We start from the raw sequence: 16178 nt of genomic DNA on the forward strand, positions 1-16178 counted from the left end.
TTTTGGCTAGATGCAGTGTCCTTCTTGGGACACGTGGTTTCTAAGGATGGAGTGATGGTGGATCCTTCTAAGATTGAAACAGTGAAAAATTGGATAAGACCTACTAATGTGTCAGAAATAAGGAGCTTTGTTGGATTAGCTAGCTACTACCGCCGATTTGTCAAGGGATTCTCTTCTATTGCTTCCCAATTGACGAACTTGACTAAGAAGAATGTTCCATTTGTATGGTCGGACGAATGGCAGGAAAGGTTTTAGAAGCTCAAGACCTTGTTGACTACCGCACCTATCCTTACCTTGCCAGTAGAGGGTAAGAACTTCATTGTTTATTGTGATGCATCCTATTCGGGTTTGGGTGCAGTACTAATGCAAGAGAAGAGTGTGATTGCTTATGCTTCGAGGCAATTAAAAGTGCATGAACGTAACTATCCAACCCACGATTTGGAATTGGCTGCGGTAGTTTTTGCATTAAAGCAATGGAGACACTATTTATATGGGGTTAAGTGTGAGGTCTACACGGATCATCGTAGCCTTCAGTATGTCTTTACTCAGAAAGATTTGAACTTGAGACAGAGAAGATGAATGGAACTACTGAAGGACTACGACATCACCATTTTGTATCATCCGGGGAAGGCGAATGTTGTGGCAGATGCTTTAAGTAGAAAGGCGGGAAGCATGGGAAATCTAGCTCACTTGCAAGCCTCTAGAAGCCCATTAGCTAGAGAGGTTCAGACTCTAGCTAACGACTTGATGAGATTAGAAGTAAATGAGAAGGGAGGATTGTTGGCTTCTGTGGAGTCAAGATCTTCTTTTCTTGACAAAATTAAGGGAAAACAGTTTGATGATGAGAAACTAAGAAGAATCCCAGATAAGGTATTGCGAGGAGAGGCTAAGGAAGCACAAATCGATGAGGAAGGTGTTTTGAGAATTAAGGGAAGGGTATGTGTAACCCGCGTCAATTATTTGATAACCACTATTCTGACAGAGGCTCATAGTTCAAGGTATTCTATACATCCGGGTGCAACCAAGATGTATCGTGACCTAAAACAACACTTTTGGTGAAGTAGAATGAAGCGTGATATTGGTCACTTTATTGCCAAGTGTCCAAACTGCCAACAAGTAAAGTATGAACACCAAAGGCCCGGAGGAACACTTCAGAGAATGCCCATTCCGGAATGGAAGTGGGAAAGAATTGCAATGGATTTTGTGGTTGGTTTTCCGAAGACAATGGGTAAGTATGACTCCATTTGGGTGATTGTTGATAGGTTAACTAAATCTGCTCATTTCATTCCGGTCAAGGTGACTTACAATGCAGAAAAGTTAGCCAAACTTTACATCTCGGAAGAGGTGCGCTTGCATGGGGTTCCACTATCCATCATATAAGATAGAGGTACGCAGTTTACTTCTAAGTTTTGAAAAACATTGCATGCAGAATTGGGTACTAGGTTGGACCTTAGTACTGCGTTCCATCCTCAGACCGATGGTCAGTCTGAAAGGACGATTCAAGTGCTGGAGGATATGCTTCGTGCGTGTGTGATAGAATTTGGTGGCCATTGGGATAGCTTCTTACCCTAAGCGGAGTTTTCATACAATAATAGATATCACTCAAGCATTGATATGGCTCCATTTGAAGCATTGTATTGTAGGAGATGTAGGTCTCCCATTGGTTGGTTTGATTCGTTCGAGGTTAGACCTTTGGGTACTGACCTTTGAGGGATTCGATGGAAAAAGTGAAGTCTATTCAATAAAAGCTTCTAGCGGTGCAAAGTAGACAAAAAGAATATGCAAATCGAAAGGTTAGAGACTTAGAGTTCATGGAAGGTGAACAAGTCTTGTTGAAAGTTTCGCCCATGAAAGGGGTGATGCGGTTTGGAAAAAGGGGTAAACTAAGTCCAAGGTACATTGGACCATTTGAAGTACTCAAGCGAGTAGGGGAAGTGGCTTATGAGTTAGCCTTGCCCCCAGGGGTGTTCGGAGTACATCCGGTATTCCATGTGTCTATGTTGAAAAGATATCATGGGGATGGAAATTACATTATCCGTTGGGATTCAGTTTTGCTTGATGGGAACTTGTCTTATGAGGAGGAGCCTGTTGCTATTTTAGATAGAGAAGTTCGCAAGTTGAGGTCAAGAGAGATTGCATCCATCAAGGTGCAACGGAAGAATCGACCGGTTGAAGAAGCCACTTGGGAGAAGGAGGCGGATATGCGAGAAAAATACCCATATCTGTTTACAGATTCAGGTACTCCTTTTCGCCCTTGTTTTCCTTCTTTTGATCGTTCGGGGACGAACGATGGGTAAATTGGTATCTAATGTAACGACCCGTTTAGTCGTTTTGAGCAACAGACTTCAATTCTGGAAAAACTAGCAGAAGCAACGAACCCCACGACGGACCGTCACAGGGTCTCATTTCAAAACACTTAAAAATTCTGAAATTTGGTACTGAAATCGAATCTCTGAAATTTGTGACGGAATGGCAGGACGGACCGTCACAGGTGTGACGGACCGTCACAGACCCTTGGTGGAAATATTGGGTCTCTGAACCTTGCGATGACCTGCAGGACGGACCGTCGCAGGCACGACGGCCCGTCACAGGTTGCGCAAATCCCAGGCAGAGTCGGATTTCTGGTGAAGTTTTAAGGGACGTTTTTGGACTATTCTTTCCTTAATTATAGATTTTGTGGGTTTATATTAATAACTCAAATTCATGGGAGTTAAAAGAGGTAACCCTAAGTTAATTTGTGGGGTATTATTGCCATCTTTTCTTCTTAATTATATACTAATTAGGGTAAAAGAAAGAGGGTTTGAATAAGAAAATAGAAAGAAAAAGAAAGAGAACGAGTAGAGAGAAGCGATCGAGAAGAAGAGGAAAACACCAAGCTTTGAGGATTAACTTGCTTGATTTCAATTCTTCGGTCGAGGTAGGTTATGATTTTCATGCTTTCATAGTAAACTCTTAATAGAGAATGATATGTATTGGAAGTATTGTAAACCCTACTATATGCTAAATTGTATGTTTGCATGAATATGATTATGTGATTGTGATAAGATAAGCATGATAAAAATATTGAATCCCAAATCTTGAAAAGAAACTTTAATATACATTATTAATGATGATGCCTTGGCATAGAAGAAGGCTTGATGAATTAAAGTAATGGGATTGATGATGCCTCGGTATAGAAGAAGGCTTGATGAATTAAAGTAATTGGGATTGAGAATGCCTTGGTATAGAGAAGGCTTGATGATTTACAGAATGATATTAGTGGATCGGAGTGTCACGTTCCGACACATAGATTTAGTGGATCGGAGTGTCACGTTCCGACACATAGATTTAGTGGATGGGAGTGTCACATACCGAGACATAGTATTAGTGGATCGGAGTGTCACGTACCGACACATGTAGGGGATCGGAGTGTCACGTTCCGACACATGTAGGGGATCGGAGTGTCACGTACCGACACATGTAGGGGATCAGAGTGTCACGTTCCGACACATGTAGGGAGTCGGAGTGTCACGTACCGACACATGTAGGGGATCGGAGTATCACGTACCGACAAATAGTGGTAGGGGATAGGAGTGTCACGTACCGACACAAGAGGAGGAAAGATAATGAATCTTGAAAGATGATAATATACTCAACTTAATAAAATTAATTCCCAAACGAGTATGGTGTTGAGGCTTGAGCCCTCATGGATGAACTTGATGGTACTTATTGATGATTATAGTACTTGTTGTTGCTACATGTTGAGTTTTATAGTTGATTTACGATAATATTTGATGCATACTGTTTTATATTTTGAGTTGGCCGATGATATCTACTCAGTACCCGTGGTTTGTACTGACCCCTACTTTTATGTTTTTTTTCTTGTTATTTGTGGAGTGCAGCAAACGTGCCGTCATCTTCGACTCAACAGTAACTCAAGCCAGTCTTCGTCACACCGGATCTTCAGGGTGAGCTAACGCTTCTAGCTTGGACTGGATCTTCTCCTTCATGTCTTGATGCCTTGAACTTCCGGCATGGACTAGCTTCTTATGTATTTTTAGCTTCTTAGAAACTCTTAGAATTAGTAGTTTAAAGTAGATGTTCTTGTGATGATGACTTCCAGGTTTTGGGAATAATAGATGTTGAATATTGATAGTTATTGAATTGGTTTTTAATTATGAGTTTAAGTCTTCCGCATTACTTTCTGTTGCTATTACATTGAAATGTTAAGGTTTAGATTGGTTTGTTCGCTCACATAGGAGGGTAAGTGTGGGTGCCAGTCGCGGCCCGGATTTGGGTCATGACACCAACGCACAAACTTTTTCAACTATGCAAATTTTAAGTATTTTTAATGATGAATATTGCAGATCTAGAAGAACAATGAATGATCTTTTGTTGGTTGATTTGTATTATTCCCTTAGTTGATTTGATTTATATTCCTTGGTTGTTTTTAAGGTATAATCTATTGGTTGATGAGGTTATAGTAAAACTAAGCGATTGGAGGAAAAATCCATCAAAGTTTAAAATGTTTAGTGTAGAAAATGGGAGAAGAAAAGAAGAAAATAATTTCTGAGAGGCCCTGGTTTGCCGCACCAAAAAGAGTCCCTCAGGACAGTTTGTATCCTTCAATCTCTAGTGTGACACGCCAGCCATAGCCCCTCAGAAGAGATGTTGTCTTCTAGGCTCTTCCACTCCACGCTTCTAAGAGTACCAACGATACCTAGAGACACCTTTATTTCCCCATCTTTTCATACTGGTTCCGAAGAGATTTGCCTAAAACTCCTAGTCATCCAATATTCTAAGGTACATCTAAACATAATGAAATCATCCATTAATCAAGAACCTTGAATCCATAATCCAATTCAAGAAAAGTTAAGATCAATGTTTAAGAAATTAAGTGTTAAGGATAAGAACTAAGTCAAACTAAAGTTCATAAGGTTTCCAAGAGTCTTATTTAAGTGTTTTAACATCTTTTCAAGAATCAAGTTTCGAGTTGAAAAAGTGTAAAAATTTGAAGTCTTTCCTTCAAAAAAGTATAAGAGAACTAAGTATTACCTAAAGAGTTGATTAAGATCAAAAGTTTCAAGTCAAGCAAAGAGTAAAGAGTTTAGTTCATTTATCAAGGATATAAGGGAACTAAGAATTACCTAGAAAGTTTATAAATGATTTTACATTTCAGTAAAAAGGAAACTAAGATTTCCGACAAAAGCTTTTAACAAGAAAATAAAACATTAATTCCAAGAGATCTTTTAAAACTTGTGTTGAGCAATTATCACAACCCAAAGAAAGGAAATTATTTTAAAATCATGAGTTAAAGTATGTATTGGGAGATGTATTGAGCATCCATGTGGGGATAAGACTTCATATTATCTCAGGACCCATGTAAATCATTTGTCAATCATGGGTGTTAATGGGTAATACTCTTTAGATGATCACTTAAGTTAAGCTAGTGGATCAACTAAGTTAAGGAGTTCTATGGGATGACAAAGTATATGACCATTCTTTCATCGTCGGCAAGACGTTGTATCACCAATTATGCTCATAGTGATGGTTGTCGGTCATAGATTCTCCGACAGAACTTTATTATGTTCATATAAAAGTAAAATTGATTTTTTATTGCATTTCCATTAATGAACTAAATATTTTTATTATTTTATATGCATTTAGTTGAGCATATTGAAGGTAAGATCATCTAATTCTTTTTAGGTTTTACTCATTGTTAGCGATTAAACTCACATACTCGTACATTTAATGTACTTATACTAGTGGATTGACATTGTTTTATGATGAACACATAGGTAACCATGATCGGCATCCAACGTCTCGTTTATCAGTTTGAGCACTCAAAGTCAGTGGTGAGCCTCATTGAATTCTGGATGATCCTTGTTATTGTTTTCCACTCTTTTCCTCAAAGAATGTTTTGGGGGTTGTCCCGACATTCATCATAGTATGTTTAGCGGCTTCATAGATGGATAGTAAGTCATTTAGTTATTTTGAGTCTCTTTATTTACATATATCTATTCTACTGTAGAAGTGCCTTGTTTGCTTCATCTTAATTTGGTTTAGCTACCCTAATTGCATTAGGTTAACCCAACTGTCCATCATTCATATATCTAGACGGTAACTGTAATGTAGAAACTTCTGATCTAATAATCATCTCCCTAGAGTTCTTATCTGCATTATTTTGTGCCTCAACATTAATTTGTATAGGAGTGGAAGAATCTGTTGCAGCCACACCAAGTTGCTTGTTTATCCTACTAGTCAGCGTTCCAATATCTTCAATAAGTGCAGATATTGCAGTAAGAAGCAGGATGCCTTGTGTGTTAACTATTTCTTGACTAGTTGTTGTAGTGTGCTTCTCCTTTTTAAGGTCATGTACACTATCTTTCCAAAATTCATGTTAGATGAATTTGGCAATGTTAGCTCATTCCTAGTTTGTTCTATTGAACGAACATTCTTTTTCTCATCCAAAATTAATTACGAATCTCCTTCAAACTTTATTCGTTATTTTTGCATTGATCAATCCACCTTTGATCTCCATAGTGAGTCTACACTCTTTCTCCTTGTGACCCAGACGTTTACATGTTGTGCAGTTTAATGGCAATTTGTCATAGACAATTTGTTCGTCCTTTAACAAGGATGAAAGGTCATTATGTATGTCTACATAAGGGGCATTTGCCTTCATAAATAAAATATCCTTCTTCCAACAATCTGCTCTCTACTCTAAAATAACAAAACCGCTTCCACCCCTCCATTGGTATCAGAGCTAGATAATTAAATAATCATGGAAAATAAATCAACTATGACAGATGATCTACAAAAACAGGTATACCATTTTATATTTATGAGTAGCTAAATTAATTTATTCTTGAAAATCTCTTGTTAATTATAATTGTTTATCATGTTTGAATAATGTTATAATAACCATCTTTACAAAGTTTGCTACAGAAATATTCTTCGAATAAGTATGCCCAGACTATGCCATCCTAAGGTTGAAACTGGTAGGCAGAGAAGGCCGTTTAGGGGAGTAAACAAAGTGGAGGCGCTGTTAGGGTAACTAATCAAAGAAGAAAGATGTAGTAGTGACCAGACGAGATGATTATTAAATTATTATTTTTGCATAATAAGCAAGTATAATTTATTAAGAGGTTGGAAGGAATAAAGTTTTAGTGAAAAATGAAAATAATAAAAATGGAAACATACCTATTAGACGATAATGTTGATTATAAGATATTACTACACTATATACTAAAAAATTTGAATACTGATATAAAAAGAGAAATTTATAATAAATTATTAACGTATGAGATAATAGAAATAACAACCCAAGGTTGGACTGAGTTAACCATACAAAGTATACAAGATGAGCTTTATTATGATATGTATGATTTATATGATGATTTAGATATAGGAGATTAAATATGACTGAATATTGGCTAAGGCGATATGGTAGGAATTACAGGTTAAAAAAGATTAGATATCCAGATAAATTAAGTAAGCTTTTTAAAATATTATATAAAAAGTTATGATGAATATAAATAAAAATACTAAAATAAAAAGAACTAAGATAGATAAAAAGGTAAGAAAAATATGGAAAAAATTAATATCTTTATATGTAGAATATGAACTATCACAACTAGTCAAAACAGATAATGATAGAAAAGATCAATTGATAAACATAATTTCAAAAATAGAATATAAATATGTCTGCTATTTGAAAAAACAGTATGAACAGAGAAATCTATAAACAACAATTAATAGAAGAAATAATGGAAATAATGGTTGAAAAAGAACAAGAATTACAACATAGAAAAAGAAGATTAGAAGAAAACATATTAGCAGGAGTATGTAATAAATCACTACTAGCACAAAGAAAAGATATATTCATGTTAAAATTAGAATTAGATTGTCTTGAATATGAGTTACAGCATAATATAATGCATAGATTATAGTGAATAAAGAAGAATTTGCAGTATGAGAAAAAACATACGAAAATCAAGACGGAATGATAATAAAAATAATATTTTCAAATCTAGGAAGAAGATATAAAAAAATAGGAGATAGTTTAACAGCTATGGTAAGAATAACAAAAGAAAATGAAGAAATAGATAAATCAAGAGAAATTGAAAAAATAAAAACACAAGCAAAACAAGAAGTACAAAATTTAGAAGAAATAAAAAATACAAAAATAAGTGAATTAGAAAAAGAATTAGCTAGGTTAAAATTATTATATGAAAATAAACAAAAACAAAAAGATAAAGAGGTAGAATTAACAAATGAAATAAAACAAATGGAACAGAAACTAAATGAAGATCTAAAAGATCTAAATGAAGATATTGAAGTAAATGAAATAGACGGAAATGAAAATGACCAACAATTGGAAATAAGTGATATAAGTGAAACATATACAGAAATTCTAGAACAGATAAATAAACCAAAAAAATTAGAAATAAACACAGGAGATATGAATAGACTTAGTACGTCAAGAGTAAAAACCCCAGATAATAGTCCCAAAAATAGCCCTAGAAGTAGTCCTAGGGGGACACCACCAACTTATTATACAGAAAGTTATCAACAATCAGATAGAAATAATGCAATATGGAACAGTAGATTAAATAAGAATTGGATACCGAAACCAATAAGTGAACAATATAATTTCTTAGAATTAGATTGCGTCACAGACATAAATAAAGCAATATTACTATGGACAGGAAATATATCCAAGCAGTTAATAGATAATAAAATAGAAACAACAAAAACACCAAGATATATAGAAAGAACATTCGTAGGAACGGCAAAATTATGGATAGAAAATCTACCCCCAGAAAGTTTAGAAGTACTTAGAAATGATAAGAAGATGGATGGATCCCCATCAGCAACAAATATAGATATACTAGATAAATATGAATCAGCAATAAGAAATGAATTTGGAGGCATGACTACAGATATAAGAGAACAAAATAGAGAAAAAATAATAAATAGACAACTTATGATAAAATTAGGTATATGTAAAATGTGTTACTTAGAAGAATATACTTGCGCATTTAAAGAATATTATTACAAAGCTAAATACAATTTAGACGAAGCAAAAGAAATAAGAAAACAATATTATACAAAATTACCAGAACCATTTAGTACAAACGTAATAAAGGATTGGGATAATGAAGGAATGGTAGATACTTTAGGATCTAGAATAAAATTTTTAAATCAATGGTTCATACAACTATGTGAAAACCAAAAAGAAAAATGAAAAATGAAAAAAGTATTAAATAAAAATTTATCATGTTGTAAAAATAAAATGGCACCACAATTTGGATGCACAACTAAAAAACAAAAATCTAAAAGATATAAAAATTATAGAAAAAACAAAACTATATATAAATATAAACAACCAAGACGAAGGTATTATGTAAAAAATCATAAAATAAAAAGACCATACAGACCAAATAGAAAAATATCACAATGTACTTGTTATAATTTTGGAAAGATAGGACACATAGCTAAAGATTGTAAATTACCCAAAAATCCAAAAAGAAAACAAGTAGCAGAATTAATTATAGAAAATGAAAAATATATGCAAATAGAGTACATAGATTATGAATTAAGTGAAAATGATAGTATATATGAAGTATCAGACATAGAAACTGAGAATGAAGAAGAAAATATTAACATAGATAATAACGAAACAGATGAAAAAATATAATGTCTGAAAATGAAATAAAAATAATATCTAAGGAAGAATATCAAGATGAAGAATCATCAGAACAGAAAATTATATTTGATAATACGATATTTGAACAAATAAAAGGAAAAGAATTAGATTTAAGTGTTGAAAAAGTACTAGAAATACCTATTTTAAGAAATTAGTTTAAAAGACAAAAAGAAGAATACTATGTAGTTAGTCAAAAAGAACATATCATAGATTGTAAATACACAAGAGGAAAAGCATATATACCTATAATAAATAAAAGAATGATAAACAAAGAAATACAAGATATAAAAGCTAAAACACCAATAAAATATGTACATTGAGGAGGAACAGAAATATTAATAAAAGCCTGCTTTAGAGAAGGAATAGATACTCCTATAGAAATATATTTAGCAGATGATAGAATTGTACACCCTATAGAAAAAAGCATAATTAGTGCAGTAAAAGGAAACTTAATATATCAAAAATTTAAGTTTACAATAAGTGCTAATTATACAGTATCATTACCAGATAAAAATATAGATAGATCATTAGTTCTATATTGGAAAATGTCTGGAATAGAACTAGCACGAGGGAGCAAATTATTTACAGCAAGATGTAAAAATTTATATATATTAACAACAAAGCATAAAATAACAGCAAGAAATAAAATTAATAAAATAAAAATAGAAAATCCTTTTGAAAAAATAATTACTATAGTAGACAATAATGACTATAGCTATAAAGAAATTGATATAGAAGAAGATTTAGAGATAGTAAAAGAAAGATTAAGCACTTCAAGCGTACCAAATACATTGACAAGAGCTATCTCATCAAGGATGAGTACATCCAAAAGAAAATATGAAATTCCACAAAGCTTATTAGATAAACAAGAAATAACACCATATCATTATTTCATAACAGGAATAATAGACCAAAGAAAATATAAAATATTAATAAATACAGGACAAGAAGAAAATTATATAACAAGAGAGTTAGTATTAGAAGAAGAAATTATAAGAACAGGACATACATGCGCTGGACTACCTAGTGAGATAGTGAACACGAATGAAGAAACAACAGAAAAAGAAATAATTATAGGAGGAATACCCTTAGTAATACAATTCAAAATATACCAAGGAGATCATAATATTACATTAGGAATAAAATGGTTAGAAAAAGTTAAACCATACAACATAGAAAATGAACAATTAACAATAACTTGTCAAAATACGAAAATAATTATAAAAAGAACAAAATGATTAATGAAAATATTTATACTTACAAAAATTATAGTAGAAGGATATTACAACAGATATTATACCCCTATGATAGATACAGGAGCAGAAGCGAATATATGTAAATATAATTGCTTACGAGAAGATAAATGGGAAAAATTAAAAACACCTATGGTAGTAACGGGATTTAACAATGAAGGAAGTATGATTAAATATAAAGCAAAAAATATAAAAATACAAATATGGGATAAGATACTAACAATAGAAGATATGTATAATTTTGAATTTACTCCAAAAGATATGTTATTAGGAATGTCATTTCTAGATAGATTTTATCCACATATAATAACAAAAACACATTGGTGGCTTACTACACCATGCGGAAATAAGATAGGAGCAAAAAGAGTAAATAATAAACAACGAAAACCTATGGAATGGATAAAAGGAAGTGAAAAAATAAACCAAGTAATGGAAAATATAAATAATAAACAAATAACACAATTAGAAATTATTATATTTGCTATAGACAAAGTTAAATTAATTAATGAACAACTAGAACAATTATATAGTGAAGACCCATTACGAGGATGGGAAAAACATAAGACAAAAGTAAAAATTGAGTTAATAGATGAAAATAGCATAATAACACAGAAACCATTAAAATATAACTTTGATGATTTAAACGAATTTAAAATACATATAGATGAATTATTAGCAAATAATTACATACAAAAAAGCAATACTAAACATACAAGTCCAGCATTTATAGTTATAAAACATAGTGAACAAAAAAGAGGTAAAAGCAGAATGGTCATAGATTATCGTAATCTAAATGCTAAAACGAAAACATACAATTTTCCAATACCAAACAAAATACTAAAAATAAGACAAATACAAGGATATAATTATTTCAGTAAATTTGACTGTAAATCAGGATTTTACCACCTAAAACTAGAAGAAGAATCTAAACAATTAACAGCATTCACAGTACCGCAAGGTTTCTATGAATGGAATGTTTTACCTTTTGGATATAAAAATGCACCAGGTAGATTCCAACATTTTATGGATAACTGTTTTAACCAACTAGAAAATTGTATCGTATATATAGATGACATATTGTTATATTCTAGAACACAAGATGAACATATAAGATTATTGGAAAAATTTATACATATAGTAAAAAATACAGGTATAAGTTTGAGTAAAAGAAAAGCAGAAATTATGAAATCACAGATAGAATTTCTAGGAATACAAATAGATAAAAAAGGAATAAAGATGCAAACACATATAGTACAAAAAATAATTACTATTGATGAAAATATAAATACAGAAAAGAAATTACAATCCTTTCTAGGATTAGTACATCAGGTAAGAGACTATATACCAAAATTAGCAGAACATCTAAAACAATTACATAAAAAACTTAAAAAAGATGTAGAATATCGTTTTGATGATAAAGATAAAAAACATATAAGAAATATTAAGAATTTATGTAAAAAATTACCAAAACTATATTTTCCTGATGAAAATAAAACATTTACTTATATTGTCGAAACATATTCAAGTGATCATAGTTATGGAGGAGTTTTAAAATACAAATATGAAAAAGAAAAAATAGAACACCATTGTAGGTATTATTCAGGATCTTATACAGAAGCACAAATAAAATGGGAAATAAATAGAAAATAATTATTCGCATTATATAAATGTTTATTAGCATTTGAACTATATATTGTTTACAATAAATTTATTGTAAGAACAGATAATACACAAGTAAAATGGTGGATAACGAAAAAATTAGATGATTTAGTTATAACAAAAGAAATAAGGAGACTAGTATTAAATATACTAAATTTTACATTTACAATTGAGGTAATAAAAACTGACAAAAATATGATTGCAGACTATTTATAAAGAAAGAGTTACACAGCCAGGACAAGATAATGTTATGGAAAACATACTCAAAACCCTAACTACACTTTGTACAAAAGTGGACAGTATGGGCTTGAGAATTCAAAAGCTAGAACAAAAGGAAGAATCTACAACTCAGCAGCATGACTATAAAAATGCGGAGCTACGTCGTTCGGCAGATGAAAAACAACCAGAGCTAAAAGGAGACGTTGGGAAACTCCTTAAAACCCATGACATTACTGATGCTGCAGGTACAAGCAAAAAAGCTATGGAGAAACCTACACCAAAAAACATAAACCTAAATAGCATATTTACCAAACCATTTACTCCAAAGATACAGACAGTAGATGCTTCAACACCACAAACATCTACCTATGCAACTAGCCTGCATAAAGAGAAGAAAACATACAACCATATATCCCGAACATATATTGAAAACCTATACAAAATACAAAATTTTTTAAATCAAAAACCCAAATCTACCACAACATTAGAAAAAATCCAAGACTACCTAACCCAAAAACTACAAGGCTCTAACAAGTTAATTGCACAATCAAAAACTAATCCAAACCTAGTTAAAACTTGTTATAACTATGGATTATTAAATACAGTCTATACATATACAGGTGAAGAGATAAGAGGAATCCCAGAGGTCCATAAAGCATTTTTAATATATAAAAAGATAACAAAAGGAAACTTATTTTTCATAAGATTCTACAAAGCACCAGCAGAGATACTCTATGATGAAATAAAGCCAATGATCCAGATAGTCAAAATTGGGCTAACACGAGAAATGATAATCCCAGAAGATATAGGCCAACAGCCAGAGATAATAAGAGTTGAGATACCCAGTTTCTATGCCAATAAAAGGATAATTGGATTATCAACTATTATACAAGAGCTAGCAAATAACTATCTACAAGGCAACGCCATATGGAGCTACTATTCGAGAGACCACTTAGTGATATATGCCAATTCGAAAGAAATAAGACAAGCAGATATGGAAGAAGTCCAAAAAAGGATTTTGACCCTGTTAAAACTAGAAGCTACGCCAACAACTAGAGCAATAAAGCAAGGATTCATATCCGAAGAACTAATGACGAGATATTGCAAGCTAGTCGGACACAATTACCCAGACCATATATGTTCCAAGTGCAACCAAGGTGATGACATAATTCCAGAAGTACAACTGGAGTAAGCTGAGAAAGAAAATAGGGAAAAGATAGACATAAAATATATGTAAATTAGTCATAATTATTGTCGGCCACATGTAAAAAGTAAAGGCCATTAAATGAAGAAGAAAAAAGTATGTCGGCCATTTGGCCAAAGTCTATTTTGTTTTTTGTAAAAAAGTTGTAAAGTAAATAGTGTCAGTATCCTATTCATGAATAGTACCATGAATAGTAAGAGTCAAGTTACTGTGTAAATAGTAAGAGTCAAGTAACTGTGTAAATAGTAAAGGTCAATCGTCCTTTAACAAGGATGAAAGGTCATTATGTATGTCTATATAAGGGGCATTTGCCTTCATAAATAAAATATACTTCTTCCAACAATCTACTCTCTACTCTAAAATAACAAAACCGCTTCCACCCCTCCATTGAGCTCCGCATTTTTATAGTCATGCTGCTGACTTGTAGATTCTTCCTTTTCTTCTAGCTTTTGAATTCTCAAGCCCATACTGTCCACTTTTGTACAAAGTGTACTTAGGGTTTTGAGTATGTTTTCCATAACATTATCTTGTCCTGGCTGTGTAACTCTGTCTTGATAAATAGTCTGCAATCATATTTTTGTCAGTTTTTATTACCTCAATTGTAAATGTAAAATTTAGTATGTTTAATACTAGTCTCCTTATTTCTTTTGTTGTAACTGAATCATCTAATTTTTTCGTTATCCACCATTTTACTTGTGTATTATCTGTTCTTACAATAAATTTATTGTAAACAATATATGGTTCAAATGCTAATAAACATTTATATAATGCGAATAATTCTTTTCTATTTATTTCCCATTTTATTTGTGCTTCTGTATAAGATCCTAAATAATACCTACAATGGTGTTCTAATTTTTCTTTTTCATATTTGTATTTTAAAACTCCTCCATAACTATGATCACTTGAATCTGTTTTGACAATATAAGTAAATGTTTTATTTTCATCAGGAAAATATAGTTTTGGTAATTTTTTACATAAATTCTTAATATTTCTTATATGTTTTTTATCTTTATCATCAAAATGATATTCTACATCTTTTTTAAGTTTTTTATGTAATGGTTTTAGATGTTCTGCTAATTTTGGTATATATTCTCTTACCTGATTTACTAATCCTAGAAAGGATTGTAATTTCTTTTTTGTATCTATATTTTCATCAATAGTAATTATTTTTTGTACTATATGTGTTTGCATCTCTATTCCATTTTTATCTATTTGTATTCCTAGAAATTCTATCAGTGATTTCATAATTTCTGCTTTTCTTTTACTCAAACTTATACCTGTATTTTTTACTATATGTATAAATTTTTCCAATAATCTTATATGTTCATCTTGTGTTCTAGAATATAACAATATGTCATCTATATATACGATACAGTTTTCTAGTTGGTTAAAACAGTTATCCATAAAATGTTGGAATCTACCTGGTGCATTTTTATATCCAAAAGGTAAAACATTTCATTCATAGAAACCTTGCGGTACTGTGAATGCTGTTAATTGTTTAGATTCTTCTTCTAGTTTTAGGTGGTAAAATCCTGATTTACAGTCAAATTTACTGAAATAATTATATCATTGTATTAACAACAAAGCATAAAATAACAATAAGAAATAAAATTAATAAAATAAAAATAGAAAATCCTTTTGAAAAAATAATTACTATAGTAGACAATAATGACTATAGCTATAAAGAAATTGATATAGAAGAAGATTTAGAGATAGTAAAAGAAAGATTAAGCACTTCAAGCGTACCAAATACATTGACAAGAGCTATCTCATCAAGGATGAGTACATCCAAAAGAAAATATGAAATTCCACAAAGCTTATTAGATAAACAAGAAATAACACCATATCATTATTTCATAACAGGAATAATAGACCAAAGAAAATATAAAATATTAATAAATACAGGACAAGAAGAAAATTATATAACAAGAGAGTTAGTATTAGAAGAAGAAATTATAAGAACAGGACATACATGCGCTGGACTACCTAGTGAGATAGTGAACACGAATGAAGAAACAACAGAAAAAGAAATAATTATAGGAGGAATACCCTTAGTAATACAATTCAAAATATACCAAGGAGATCATAATATTACATTAGGAATAAAATGGTTAGAAAAAGTTAAACCATACAACATAGAAAATGAACAATT

The 16178-nt window shown here is 31.6% G+C and overlaps 1 protein-coding gene across 1 annotated transcript; it reads left to right on the forward strand.

The window, feature by feature from the left end:
• Positions 1–5265: 5265 nt before the first annotated feature.
• Positions 5266–14813, forward strand: LOC138348257 (uncharacterized). Its single transcript, XM_069297024.1, has one exon. The coding sequence runs from the start codon at positions 12854–12856 to the stop codon at positions 14012–14014; it is 1161 nt and encodes a 386-aa protein (XP_069153125.1). The 5' UTR covers positions 5266–12853; the 3' UTR covers positions 14015–14813.
• The last annotated feature ends 1365 nt before the right edge of the window (positions 14814–16178 follow it).

This window comes from Solanum lycopersicum, chromosome 1 (assembly GCF_036512215.1).
Source record: "Solanum lycopersicum chromosome 1, SLM_r2.1".
In the NCBI taxonomy this organism is placed as follows: Eukaryota; Viridiplantae; Streptophyta; class Magnoliopsida; order Solanales; family Solanaceae; genus Solanum; species Solanum lycopersicum.

What these genes read in the sequence shown, in the direction of transcription:
- LOC138348257 (XM_069297024.1), top strand. Translation starts at nt 12,854, where the DNA reads ATGGAAAACATACTCAAAACCCTAACTACACTTTGTACAAAAGTGGAC.